Raw genomic sequence first — 14729 nt, 5'->3', positions numbered from 1 at the left:
GGGCTCGCCCCCGGCCACTGGGAGTAGGAATCCCACGCTCTCCCTGCTCAGCTGGCCGGGCGCTCTCCTCACAGCCCTTTCCCCCTCCCCACCCGAGATGCCACGCCGATGCCAGCGCCGCGCCCCCAGCTGTGGCCCCGCCCTGCACGCGCGTGCAGCGCCCAGGGTTGCTCTGCGCTCTGGGCTAGCGCTGGTTGGCCCGTGTGGGAGCCAATGGCAGCGCGTGTTGTTGGGCTGCCCGCTCGGGGGCGGCGGGGCGGCGGTGGTAGGCGGGGTGCTCCGTCGGGCTGTGGCTGAGCGCGCCGCTACCATGAGCTCCATCGGCACCGGGGTGAGTGCCGCCGGGCCGAGCGCTGGGCCCTGGCGGCAGCGCGGCCACCCCGCCCGGCCCAGCGCCGCCGCGGGGGTCCGCTTTGTGCAGGTGGCGAGACGGGGGGCGACCGGCCCGGGGCGAGCAGCCGCCGCTTGCGCTTGTCCTCGTCAGGGAGCGCAGCCGCCGTGGGGCCCGGCGGGGCGCGGGCGGCCTGTTAGCTCGCCTGCCTCGCCGCCGCGGGGCCCGGGCTGTAGCCGGTGCTGAGTCACTGAGGCCCTTTAGGCGGGGGAAGCCAAAGGCGGGGCGCGGAGCGGACGCCAGGGGCCCGGGGGGCGGCGGGGGCTGGGGCGGGATCCCGGGGCGGCCCCCGGGCGGGGCCGGCTGTGGCTGTGACGCTGCGAGAGCGGCCCGACCGGGGCGGGGACCAGGTCTACCCTGTCGTGGGTTGGGACGGGGACCGGGTCTCCTCTGCCGCGGGTTCGGGCGGCGTGGGGGTGTAGCCGGCCCGGGTGGATCTGCCGCCGCTGCAGCGGCCCCAGGGCGAGCCTGTGCTCCGGGCGCGGGGAGGCAGCTGTGGCTCGGCCGGGGCTGCCGCGGGGCGGGGGGGCGCTTGGTTCTGTGCTCGGGGTCACGGCACAGGTCTCGCCCAGGGCTTCCCGGACTGGCGAGGGGCTGGCGGAGCCGCCTTGGGGGCCCTAGGGCCGGCTGTCACCTAGGGCCGGCCGCCTGCGAGAGCAGCTGCAGAGCGGCGGCCTCCAGCCGCCTTCCCCTGCGGCTGTGGGCTGCTTTAGCGTGAATAAAGTGGGGCTGCGTGTTTGGGCTCGGCCGAGGGTCCTTTAGCAGGAGTTCACGGAGCTCCTGCGCTCTCTGGGCTTTGGTCCCGACCCACGGCTCTGCACGGTGGTCGGCTCGCTCCCTGCTTGCCGAGCACCGTACGAGTGAGCATTTAAATTTTTTTCATGTTAATAAATATAAAATAAATTTAAAAGGCGCGCAGAAGGTTCCCATAGGTTTTGGGTGTTGCATAACGTACAGTGATTTCAGACCTGTGCAACGCCTGGATTGACAAGATTTGAAGCGTGGGTATATCCAGCAGTGATGCAAGGACTTCTGGTAGCTGTTAAGTGTTTGCTTGCTGTTTTTCCTGCGTCGTATGTTAGGGGGCAGCCTGCTTCTGGTACTTCATTGCCATCGATGGCATGCGGGTGACAGGCTTGCATTTTTAACAAAGAGACTTCTGAAAATAACTGGCATGTAATGACTTTTTCCTGACTGGTGTGTTTTCTTCTTCAGTATGACCTGTCAGCTTCCACGTTTTCTCCAGATGGCAGAGTGTTTCAAGTTGAATATGCTATGAAAGCTGTGGAAAACAGTAGGTAAGGTACAAATATCTGCATCGCTGTCTGTTTGCTGGCTTCTTTTAAAGCGGTATACTTGAACTAGACAAGCATGATCAGCATTGCAGATAAAATGATGTTGTTAAAATTAGTTCTGAGCAACAGTGTCCCCAGGTTCATTTTAGTAGGCTTCTGATTAGGCATAAAAGCAGTATAATCACTCCTGCTGTTTAGAAATTACTTTTGCTTGCTAGAAACAGGTACGTTGTAGGGAATGCACAGGAAAGCAATGAACGACCTCATGTGTGTTAAGGGCAATAAAATCTTTACGCTTTGGGGCAAAACCTGAGGTTAGGTCTTATCACTATATGTAAGCTGCTTCGCTGTTACGATAGTAGAGCTGCTGGATCAGTATCTAAAAGCCCATTTTGTGGCTGTGAATTGAGGCACTGAAAGACTGACACACTCGGAGCTTTGTAAATTTATAACAGCTTCATATGTATTTCTTGAGAAACTTGAGAACATCCCAAGATCTGCTAAAGCTACATGAGCTTCCCTGCGAGTATCTGTCCTCCCTCAAGTATATGCAAAGGAATGCTGGAAAGTGCCAGTCCCAACTGTGCTTTAGCAGTAGCAAGACATGGATCGATTAGCAAGGCATGGAATGGATCACCCAAGTGTCTGATCATAGCCACAGGCTGCCAAATAAGGATTAGTGAAAAATTTTGTGTAAGCCATGTTTGGTAGTTTGTGCCCAATGATGCACTTTTTGAGGGATAGAGAAAGAGTTGTTACTTCTTCTAGACAACGGTGAATTTACCAAAAGAAGAGGTTAAACGGTCCATGGTTTTCATACTAGTGTTGTTCAGCTCAGTGATGGGGCAGCAGGTGTGCCATAGCGCCAATGCCACTGCTAATTGTAGTCTGTTTGGAACTGTTTGGGTAGGGACTTTTGGTAGCTCCCTCCTCCTTTGTTTAAGAAAACGTTTGTAGGCTCAGTGATCTTTAGTGGTTCCCTTCCCCCCGCTTCCCACCCACGCCCTTGTCTTCAGTGCTAAAGTGGAGTTGTAACAAATCTACTTCTAGGGAAATCATGTCATTGCTTATTTTGTTAATTCTCTGTTATGTATTTTACACTACAGTTCTGTGTGAGAAACTTAAAATTTATCTTGTCTTTTAGTACAGCAATTGGGATAAGATGCAAAGATGGTGTGGTCTTTGGAGTAGAAAAACTAGTTCTGTCCAAGCTTTATGAAGAAGGTTCCAATAAACGTCTCTTTAATGTCGATCGACATGTTGGAATGGTAAGTGCTGTTTAGTTTTTCCTAAATTGAAAGGTAGTCCCCTCAAAAGTACAAGTCTACGAATCAGAGAATCAGTACTAGGAAGATTAAGAAAGCAGTATTAATGTTTGTGTGTACAGAATCAGAAATGCCTGTTTACTGTTTTCTGTAATTTATTCTTGATTGAAGACATATATAAATAAAACTCAAATTTAAAATGGAAGATACACGTATTTTGAGGCAGTTTCTGATTTTTTTAAATGCTTTTCAGCGTTCTAGTTATGTAATTGTAATGTAACTTGAATGTAAATACAAAATGCAAGTGTAAAGTGGTACTTTACTATGCAGTTAACAGGTAAGGTGTGTTAAATGCTTTTCAGCGTTCTAGTTATGTAATTGTAATGTAACTTGAATGTAAATACAAAATGCAAGTGTAAAGTGGTACTTTACTATGCAGTTAACAGGTAAGGTGTGTTAAGGGGAAAACATGCTGCATACAAGATTCTCTTCTCAGCAGTGTGGGAGTTGGCTGCATTCTTTAAAGGCTGATTACTGGCTAATCCATAATGGTGATGTTAGGATGATACCAAGCAGAGGTCACTGTGTGACAGAAATGCCCGAAACCATCTGTTGAATATGTATTATGTCAAGTATTGTTTGGGTCAGTTGTGGCAAATCATAAGACACTATTTAACATGAAGGTAACTTTGGTTATTGACTTTCCCAGAGAAAAAAAAATAATTCAGTACTAGTATAATCATATTGACATGTTTTGAGCTTGCTAGCAGATGGATGGTTTGATTGAATTCACTTGTAGTAGTACGTAGAATTAAGTAAAGATCTTGGTGAAGTCACATAATTAGACTTTTGCCTATTAATTTTATTAAGTTATTGTAAGATATGTTTGGCCTAGCTGATGACAGTTATCATTTCAGGCAGTAGCAGGTCTGTTGGCAGATGCTCGTTCTTTGGCAGACATTGCTAGAGAAGAGGCTTCTAACTTTAGATCTAACTATGGCTACGATATTCCACTGAAGGTAAGAAATTGGTGCAGTTCAGTCATTTTTTTTGGCTTTCTTAGTGCTGATGCAGAGAACTAAATTTTATTACTTGAAGTTTACTTATTTCTGTAAATAAGGGTTTCCAATGTTTGGTGTGTTTTTTTCCACGTAGCATCTTGCAGACAGAGTGGCTATGTATGTGCATGCATACACGCTGTACAGTGCTGTCAGACCTTTTGGTTGCAGGTAAGTCTTTCGAACATACACTATTAGTCAGTATCTTTTGTTTCACAATTGCTTGGAACTACCTAGGTTGTCTGAGGTCTTTTTTTTTTTAAACTTGGAATTAGTAACCTACAATTCATCTCGTAAACAGATTCTCTTCCCCTTTATTTTTGTGTGTGTAATACCTTAGGTGAAGAACTCAGATTTGCTAACAGTATGCCCAGCTTCTACACAGATTGCCGCTTTGTCCCTGAATTTTAAAGTTGAAGAGTTGATGCTGTTAAGTCTGTGACAGTGATGAAAGCAGAACTGTCCTCTGTAATCATCCTGCTTGCTCTTGATACCTGAAGAGTAGGTTACAACTACTATGCAGTTCTAGTACAAAGGGACTAATAAACTGAGGTCTCGTGTCTGGTTACAGATAAGTAAAATGTTTCTGGCAATGTGCAGGTGCTTGGCTGTCATGATAACACTAAACTGTTCAGACGGGTTGCTTAACAGAATGTAGTAGGGCAGGAGTTTTGCTGCAGGAAGAATGTAGGAAACCTGAGCTGTAGTCTCTAATTCTGTGCACATTGGTAGAAGGAAGTGTTTCTAATTGCACTTTTTTCTTGCAGTTTCATGTTGGGGTCCTATGATGATGATGATGGTGCACAACTGTACATGATTGATCCATCAGGAGTTTCATACGTGAGTGTGCCAAAAATACTTTGATCTTGGCTGAAGTTGCCCTTTTAAAAGTTCCTAGTTAGGAAAATAGTGTGTGTTATTCCAAAAGAGCTATTAATTTTTTTCTTTTTGCCTGGGAAGATCTCTGGTGAATCACTGTGTAAAACAGAGGTGGTTTTTGTTAATTTGCATATTCTTGTAAAGTGTATTTCTTGGGAGTACAGTCTCTGCAAAGCTGGTTTTAAAGCTTGTCTCAGAAATTTGGGAGTTCATTCCACCTGGCTATAGCCAATGAAAAGGCCAATGCGCTGCCCCAAAAGGGTGGCAAGTACTGTATGATACCCGGGTTGCTGCTAGACAAGAGAGGGCTGTTACATTGACACTGGCTGCTAACAGCAACTCAAATCAAAATAGATACTTTTGTTAATCATTGTTAGTTCTGCCTCTTCAGCTGCATATTACACGCAGTGATACACGCTCATCCCGTTTAATTAATTTTTTTTTTAATTTTTCTTTCAATATATCCAATACCATAGCTGTTAAAGTGCTTAATTTTTATGTGTTTACACTTCAATATATTTTCATGGTGGGTAGGTTTCGTGGTTTTGTTTTGGGATTGTTTTTTGTATCCAGTAGAACTTCTCTAATTCTAGTTTGCTCTTCCATTTACTGTAATACCAATAAAAAAAATTATCTACTGCAACGAATTGAGCAGATACATTTCTGTACAGGAACTACTGAGCACTTCTCTTTTCTATCAACAGTGGTAATACTTAATCAAGTAATTGGGTTCTATTCAACAATTTGGGAATGTGCCCCAATAGAAAATAATGCCAAGGTTTACTGTGTATTAGCCTCTCACTATATGAGTAAAGCTGGGGTTTCCTATGCTAAGTGACAGTAAGAACCATAGAGAGTTTAGTATTTAATTACATTTGCATAATTCTTGGGTTTGTGGTTTTTTTCTTCTAGGGTTATTGGGGATGTGCCATTGGTAAAGCCAGGCAGGCTGCAAAAACGGAGATAGAAAAACTTCAGGTATGATGTTACGGTTTTGTTGTGCTGTTTCAAGACAAGTATTCCTAGCTTATGTTACCTTTTTGAATGCCTAAAATATATAAAATACAGAAGAAGAAGACAGAGTATTTCTTTGTACGTTCTAGGAGATGTTTTAGCCTCTGTAATAGCAGTATTTCTCAAGTCTTGCTCATGAGCAATGGGTAGGCTGTAGGGAGCATGCGTGTTTCAAACCATAAACATACACTCCCATGCGTGCCAGTGAGCAAAATAATTGAGTGAATATGAAAGTGTAACTAAGTTTTTAATTCTGAATGAAAACCTTAGGGCAGCATGGTACATAGTGGTGTATCTTTTTTTTTTTTCTAAAACCTCTTTTCATGTCTGATCAAAAGGACTTCAGTGCTGTGAACACTAGGAAGAGTACAGCTCTAGAGCACACCAAAAAGGGCTGTTTCTGTTCAGCATTACCTGCTTGCACAGTACTGTAATACGTCAAGTGTTAGAAGGAGGTTTTGAGAGAGCACACCAGGAAATTGTTTTGTAGCCTTCTGAAGGAGCATGCGAAAAGGTATTGAAGTGTGCCTTAAGCTGATTTAGAATTACGTTTGAATCCTAAAAGATTTGTCTTCCTCTTGTGTTTTAATATCTGACATTCTTGGAACTGGAGACAATATAGGACAGAATTCTGCTCCTGGTCTGTCTCATGTCATTCTTATTTGATACCCTGCTAGTATCTTATTTATGGGTTTTGTTTGCAAAAGTACACCACAGCTGTTTATGGAAAGGTTCAGAGTTCATATGGTAGTTAATTTTTCAAGAATAATCTGTTAGTGGTGCTGTAGCATCGTAACTGAAAAATTAGGATGTTCCTAGACTTGATTCATTCAGTCTTGAATCTGGTCAGATGCTTGAATACCAAATTAAAAGAAAGAAGCTTATAAGATTATCTGATCTTGATGCTGTAATTGTGGCATCTAGGAAATCACAATTTCAGTTTCCATGTGTGTCAGAAAACATATAACCTACCTCCAAAACCTCGTTTTCATGCAGTGCTGGGATTTTCAAAACCTTCTATTCCATTGACTGATTTTTGTAGAGCTAGTAAGAGTGTGTATTGCTTGAACTTTACAGTAAAGCCTGTAAAATTTAGTGTATGGGAACAGTAGTGTGCCATATGGCCTAAGTGCATTTATTTATTTAATGGTTTGTTTGCAGGATCTCTTCAGTAATGCATATGATCTTGTCACAGCAATGTAGAGCAAGTCCAGTCTTGCACACCAGTGCTTTTTGTTAAGCCATAGCCTGGGCAGGTTTCCAGGTCAGAGTTAATTTTGACAAGATTAATTTGTCAAAACTGAAATGGGAAAAAAAAAAAAAGTACAAAAGCTTTTGTGTGGGGTGGTACTGCCTACAGTAGCCTGTCAATTAACATCTCTTCCCGTGGAAGAGATGACTACAGGTTGAAAGTAAGAGGCAAGCAAGTAGTCAAAACTTTAAACCCGCCTTACAGGTACGGCAGAGTACATAGTGTATCCGGGAGGGGACACAGTACACGAAACCCTCATGTAGCTGAGGTGCAAGCAGAAAACACTGCATTGATCACACTGGTTGTATCTTATGTGAATGTCTGGTATCTTCAGCTGTGGGAAAACCCGTGGTCATGTGGAGAGTCGTTGAATCTCTTGGTCTCTTCTGCAGTGCTTCTCATGCAGCTCCAATGCTACATACAACTTTTTGATATATGGACATGACTGTAATTAACTCTTGTGATAAACTGTTACAGTGTTTACTCTTACTGTCTGCAGAATTAATGTACCTGGGGTGGGAAAAGAATAATGGCAAAAAATTAATTTACTTCAATTTTCTCTTGTAAATACATGTGAATAGTAGCAGAGTTTTGGGTTTTCCTATTTGACTACTGACTTTATATGCATCAATACACATAGTAATTTGTTTGTGTGACACAGGTTGTATCTGTAGACAGCAGCCAGTATAGATAGTGTCACGAATATAAGGGCTGGGGCAATGGGTCTCTGTTTAGGAAACTTCTTGGGATGGGTCTGTGATGGCATCTTTGTCTAAGCAGGCATAGGCATTCCTTCTCTGGCCCATTGCTTATGTGGGGCTGTGTTTCACCCCAGAAAGTGCCATGGCACTCAGCGTGAACAAAAGGCAGTTGTGAACTTAATTCCTTCAACAGTGTCTCAAAACTAACTTTGATACTACAGTTTTGAAAACACTTGAAAAATTGAAGAGATGGTAAACTGCATTAATGAAATACAGTAGAATATATTACTACTTCATAGTCCAGAAGGGTTGACTGGCAAGACATTTGACTTCCAAACATAAATTTATTATGTCATGGAAGCTGGCACAGGACTTAGTTTTAGCTGTGAAACTGTCAAAAAGACTGTGATTGTCAGTGAGAAGATATAAAATGGCATGTATACAGCTACATCTGGTTGTTAACGCTGGAACAGTATTGTCCTCTAAGGGCGTTGCTTAAAAGTCAAAATCACTTGCATAAAATGTTGATAAGACCAAAACTATTACTATACTGTGTAGAAAGAATGTGAATATTATGTGAAAATACAGTGCCTCCCGTATATCGTACCTCTGGTTATTTTATGTCAGTTGATGATAAAGCATTTAAGAACACGTCAAGCTTTTACGATGCTAAGGTTATCTGTTCAGTTCCCAAGTTTCCAGCTGATGAGCGTTTTAAACTGGGGAAGTTTCCAAGTAACAGTTTTTTCATAGAATTTTTCAATGGTAAAGTTCTTCACTGCAAGAGTGACTTTCGTGTAGCAGGTTGAAAGACATGTTGTAGAGAATAAATTTGTTTCTAGTCTTAACTTTTTCTCACTTTCATCGCCACTGAACAGTAAGCTCATTAGGCATGGGAGCATCCACATGCTCTGGCCTTGTGGAAGACAGCACAGTCCCTTAAGCTGTGTATTTTTTGTCTGCAGATGAAGGAAATGACCTGCCGTGATGTTGTTAAAGAGGTTGCAAAAATGTAAGTCTCCAACCTGTTTTCCAACTTGACTGTGGTAAACTTGCTATGGTTTCAGACTGAAGCTATTCCTTGTAGTGTAACAGGTTTAATTTCTGCTAGATGAGTGCTCATGCTGACTCTAGTATCTTCTGCTATTAGTATTTTTTCTCCTTTTGTGACATGGGATATGCTACTTGTTACTGAAAAATGCCAAAGGATGTGAAAAAATAAGCCTTTTGGTCTCTTCTGCTACTTTTTATAGGTGCAGCTTGTAGCACCAATGGATTAAAGGTTAAACTGTCTGAATATAGTAACTGTTTTAAAAATACATAAACCAGGTGACAGATGGGGGGGAAACTCCTTGGTGTCCTGATTCTGAAGTAAGAGTTCTACACTTTGTAGAGCTGTACCGTGTGTACAGATTGAACAGTGAACTGATGCTTCAGACATTAAGCAGCAGTCCAGAAATGAAGATGAGGTCTTTGACACAGCCTTCCAATTTGCCTACAAAAAGACTCAAGTGCTTAGGAGAAAAGCAAAGTGTAACTCCTTGCTTAAAGATGCTTATATGGTATAGCTGGTCTCATTTAAACAATAAAGCTTGATACCACATGAAAAGACTGGAAATACTCAATTTGCTATTCACTGATGCAATTTAGGACAACGTGTCAGTGATACAATTGCCTGTAGTCACTAATACTACCCCACAAACTTTTGTGAGGATAGTGTACTTACAGGGTAAAAAAGGTACCATTCAGTAAGCCATGTACTAGTGAGGGGGAAAAAAAGATACCAGGAAGAGAGATGACTTTCCGCTAGGTAGAGCATGAGTGAGCCAGTAGTAAACTATTTGGAAAAGACTTTGTGAATTAGTATGACTTCAAACAAATACAAGTGTCCTTTCAGGTCTCTAACCACTTCATTTTAATGCATATGTTCTGTGCTTGTCACAAATTTAATAATCTGCAGCTGCAAAACTGTAACCTCCAGCATTTTATAGTTATTACTTGGGAGGTTATAAAGAACTGATAAATATGCTTCTCTCATTGGTGTTGCAGCATGTGAGTTTATTTCAGAGTTTGTGTCTGAGGTTGTCATGGCAGCAGCTAGAGGAAATAATTGGTGGGATCTCTGTTCTTAAAACCTAGCAAGGACCTCAAAGCAATTCTAAAAGGCCACAAATAAGGCATGGGTTTTCAAATAACGAAAAGGCTTGTGTTCTTTAATTCTGCCTCAGCTCAAAACTTAATAGCAGCTCTAGATATAGTTCTGTTTTGAACTCCTTAGTAGCATTTAGCAAGATAGCAAAGACTTCAATAATTTTGTTAACCCTAAAGTACTAGCCAGAGTCCAGAGTAATGACTTCTTCAAAAGCTTATAATAGTACACTTTGTTGGAAAGGGCTTATAACCAGCTGAACGCCTAAGAAAGGCCTTATATAAGCCTTATTATCTTAGGCAATGATTAGTAAGTCCAGTCTAACAGCGACAGAAGGTTGTCAGAACAACGTAACCATATAGGGATGTTTCCCTGGACAAGAGTGTTAACTGTCTTCTTTATATATTCACAATACTTTTATCAAAATTTAATTGGAACTACTTAACTGTGGTGCTGAAGGTATTCTTCCTTCCTTCATAAACTCCAAGCTTTCTAAGTTGGCTAGAAATAGGTAGTATTTTTCAGCTTTTGAGTTGTTAATGCTTTCTGAAGCAAACTAAGGAATACAGCCTTCTCAATAAGTGAAGTCACTTATTGAAGTTATTTTAAGTTCTACTGTTGTTCTGAGTGTATGTCTCAATTCAGCATTGTTACAGTTGTTTAGATGTTCTGCCACTGAGGACTGAATACTATGATGCAGTCAAATCAGTATTGCTCTTATGGTGTCACATTTTTATCCCACAGACTAAGGAGTGATTTCCTAGTCTGGATGGTGCTGTGCATGCTGTAATACTGCTTGTAGCTTAAATTCTGGTTACTATCATGTTTGCTGTGAGCATTATATGTATTATAGCTAAGCAGAAGGCAGGCAGTGATGACATAGCCTTGGCTGTTCAGTACTTGAATCTTAATGTTTGTTCTGATTAGGATAAATCAAACATCTCAATCTGTATCTTAGCTGGAATCATTTAATATATTGTTATGCTAGTGATTAAACCTATAAAAGTCTCCGGTGGCTTTTGTGTGCATGGGCAGGGAAGGGGGAGAGCCTCTGTTAACCATAAGAATACTTCAACAGAAGAAAGTATATTTAGCCTAATGATCAATCTGTTCTAATCTGTACTTTATCTGTTCCTTCCAGAATCTACATAGTTCACGATGAAGTAAAGGATAAAGCTTTTGAGCTGGAACTCAGCTGGGTTGGAGAAAGTAATGCATTTCTGTAATTCTTATAAATATACAGAAAATCTTTTAACTCTTAATTAAAACATTGCGTCTTAAATTCACTCAATGTCACAGTCTTTGTGTGACTTCTACTTAAGATGTGTTCTTTTTATTGACAGTAACTAATGGAAAACATGAAATTGTTCCCAAAGACATCAGGGAAGAAGCAGAAAAATATGCCAAGGTAAGATTTGACTTCGGTGTCATCTCAGTGCTTCACTTGACAAGTCTAGAGTAGAGGAACTAACTGAAGGTTAGGCCTCTACTGTTGTGATGACTGAAAAATGTATAATTACAACACATTACTTCAGTGTTAGCTGAGGTTATTCTGAAGAGAGAATAGTGAAGTTTACAGTGTAATCCAAGGGTAGTTCTTTGTAATTCAGCAGGCTTGCACAGGTGGCGTGTTTCCCCTTCAAAAGTAAACTTACTAACTCTTCAGCAGTGGTGTAGTGAATAGGAGACAGTAAGTCATTTGCCTAGTAAAGATAATCAGCTGGAGAAAGTTAGACTTTTGGAATTTAACAGCTTTGCTTTTGCTGTAAAATTACTGATGGTGCTCAGTACTACCTCCTAAAGATATGAACTAGCTTTGAATACAAGGCTTTGGACAGAGAGAGGATTGTGAAGCTACAACAAAACTCACTTTGCTTATTATAGGCTGAATTATAAAACAACTTTTTAATTAAACTTTTCTTTAAAACAGGAATCTTTGAAAGAGGAAGATGAATCAGATGATGACAATATGTAGCACATTGTTACTTCCAGACAAGTTCAACTTTTCTTAACTTACAACAGGTTTGTTTGTAATGTATTAAGCATGGGATGTTATTATACTTGTTGGAAAAAACAGAGCAACCAACTTGCACTAATAAATCTCCCATTTTACTGTCTGTTAGCTTTTATTTCAAAAGAGTATAGGCCAGCATCATCAAGAAGCAGCTGCACTCTGTATCAGAACAGACATGAAGTTGTTACCAGGCTGGTGTTGCTTCCTCTGCCTACAGCACTCTGAGCCGCACTAGGCACAGAAAAACAATTGGCTTAGAAATTTGACAAGTCTCTTGTTTATGTTGCATAGTTTAATATTAAAAACTAGTACTTGGTTATTCCTTGATTAACCAGTATCATGATTTGTAGTTCACTCAGTCACAGTCTGTGATTGCTTCTGGCAGAAGACATGAGAACATACCTAACTGTAAAACAGCTGGTTACAGGGTAAAGTGATGTGCACAGCCGATATAAGAAGTCCTTTTCCTGAGCTTCTACTTGTTATCTGAAGTATCAAGTCTAGACTTATTTGAAGAGTAGGAGAAATTAAAAACTAACTCAATTTTAAATATTGCTTATGTTGAGTTCTAAAGCTGGGAGATCTATTAAGCAGTGTAACTGGAATTAATGCTCGAAGAGCTAAACTGTTTGTAAACAGTTTCATTCAGCTGTAGCTTAAATCACTTCTGAATCAGCTTTATCAATTGTTGCTCTTTCCACCAATTGAAAAAAAGCTTTCCTGCTTTTTTTTCTTTACTTCCTAGGAAAAAAAGACTGTCTATTCTAGTCACTTCAGTGTGTTGAAAGACAAGGTAACACACTGTTCTGTTCACCACCTTTAAACTCAGTTAAAACTGAAGTCTTGTTTCATATGCAGTTAAAATTCTAATGGTCATCTTAATCTACAATGTGTACTTTTCTAATGAATCAAACTCCTCAGCTTTAGCACTACACCCTAATGATCACCAGCCCTTAAAACAAAAGCTTTCCCTTACAGGTTTATTTTTATACAGGGTTTTTTTCCATTTGAAAAAAATACCTGGCATTCTGTAGTCTCCTTTCTAATGGGTTAAAGGCTATACTTCATTTTTGTGACAAGAGGAAGTCAGAGAGAGATAGGTCTGCCTTCATATTTGGTGACTGTCTCCAGGCTTAAGCCTTAGCTGGAGTCAGGCTACCTGAACTTTTGCCTCTCCAGCTGAGCAGAGTTTTCAAAGGCTGCTGGAACTCCTTGATCAGGTCTGCTTGAGCTAACATTAATCATGACCATGACAGATAAATAGTCCTTCACTATTTCCTTCTGAAGCAATAGTGTAGCTGTTACACTGAGTCAGTCTTTAGTTCTGTGTTGCATTTCTCCAAACTGAATTTACTACTGCAGCTCACTGCTGATTCAGCTGTTTGGTTCATTAGCAAGTGCCAGTCAGGAAACTAATGACCACTCTAAAGCTTTAGCTGCAGGTTGATCTTCCACTCACTGTATATGACAGCAGACAGACTACTTTATTCTCTTCACTTTGTCTTTATTCTATACCTAAAATGTTGCTGACAAACTGCTAAATGGAAATCAAAAGCCATCCTCATGTGTGGCTAACACGCATCCATCTAGTCCTTTCAGTGACAGCCACCCAGTAAGTGTAACAACAGTTACACAAGTTCAGGTTTCAAGGTTAAGTGAGAAGAGCAAGATCTGTTGTGTATGTTTACAAGATAAAGTAGAAGGAAGATGTTCTAAAGTATGTGCAGAGATAGAGGTAGGAACAAAGCCACATATTTGTTGAGTCAGTATTTCTAAATAGCTATTCATGAGAGAACAAGGCCATCTAAAAAGCTCCTTTGAGGAAGCATGCTCTTTATTTTTTTTTTTTTGCTTGTTTTGGAAAGGTACATGGGAAGTCCAATGCAAAACAATTTAAGAGTCTGGATAATACATACAAAGTACTGCACAGCAGTCTTGCCTGTCACAACAACATTTAGTTAAAACAATAACAAGGTGATTATTGCTGTCAGGTTCTTTTCCAAATTAAATCACTAAGTTATCAGACTATAGGCTCGATGTGTTTATGAGAATGGATCTTTATATATGGTTAAGAAAAAACCCTATTACTTCCAGTTCCAGTGACTGTAGATGGGGAAAGAGGAAAAAAGTGAGCATTAGAAGGCAGGGGAAAAAAATTGCATTTATGTAGGAAGGGGGGGTCAAGGAGGAATAAAGCAGCAAAATTTCAATACTGAAATAGCTTAACTTTAGAAACAGAAAGCTAGTAGGCTTCTGCTTGATCTGGAATTAAGTGTTGCTACCTCTTAACAATAAGGCCCAGGGAACATTAGAATAGAGCTCTAGTCCAGAAGGACAGCAAAAATACTACTGCAAACTCTTCATTACAGCTGGTTTTATACCCTTAACCTAGCTGCAGTTCAAACTGGGGTAACTAATGAAACAACTACATTGCATTTAACCACTTACTAATTTGAAGCTGGTTACTTAATGCTTAATTATGCAGTTGTGCAGTAGCCATCATAATGTTTCACTAATTTAGTCCACAGCTGATAGGCTAAATTCCAACTTTAATGAATCTTGCTACCAAGAATTAGTATTTGATTTGTTGCTGTGTCAAACAGTGGAAGTTGAGCAGGGAAAGAAGTCTTCCAAAAAGAAGGAAGTGGCTATTCATGGCAACATAGACCACACAGACTTAAAAATGCAGTGGGACAGCATGGTATCATTAA

The 14729-nt window shown here is 41.0% G+C and overlaps 1 protein-coding gene across 4 annotated transcripts; it reads left to right on the top strand.

The window, feature by feature from the left end:
- Nucleotides 1–213: 213 nt before the first annotated feature.
- Nucleotides 214–12918, top strand: PSMA3 (proteasome 20S subunit alpha 3). 4 transcript variants are annotated; one of them, XM_037395520.1, is made up of 12 exons: nt 214–331; nt 1607–1689; nt 2831–2954; nt 3869–3970; nt 4107–4180; nt 4777–4849; nt 5801–5866; nt 8821–8867; nt 11146–11213; nt 11348–11412; nt 11935–12026; nt 12764–12918. In XM_037395520.1, the coding sequence occupies exons 1-11, from the start codon at nt 311–313 to the stop codon at nt 11977–11979; spliced, it is 768 nt and encodes a 255-aa protein (XP_037251417.1). In that variant the 5' UTR covers nt 214–310; the 3' UTR covers nt 11980–12026; nt 12764–12918. The 4 variants fall into 4 exon arrangements, with proteins under 4 accessions (XP_037251417.1, XP_037251416.1, XP_037251415.1 ...); XM_037395519.1 differs by lacking the exon at nt 12764–12918 and adding an exon at nt 12128–12372; XM_037395518.1 differs by lacking the exon at nt 12764–12918 and having other exon boundaries at nt 11935–12121.
- The last annotated feature ends 1811 nt before the right edge of the window (nt 12919–14729 follow it).

Source organism: Falco rusticolus, chromosome 7 (genome assembly GCF_015220075.1).
Source record: "Falco rusticolus isolate bFalRus1 chromosome 7, bFalRus1.pri, whole genome shotgun sequence".
NCBI classification, from domain to species: domain Eukaryota; kingdom Metazoa; phylum Chordata; class Aves; order Falconiformes; family Falconidae; genus Falco; species Falco rusticolus.
This window is presented reverse-complemented; position numbering and strand designations above follow the sequence as displayed.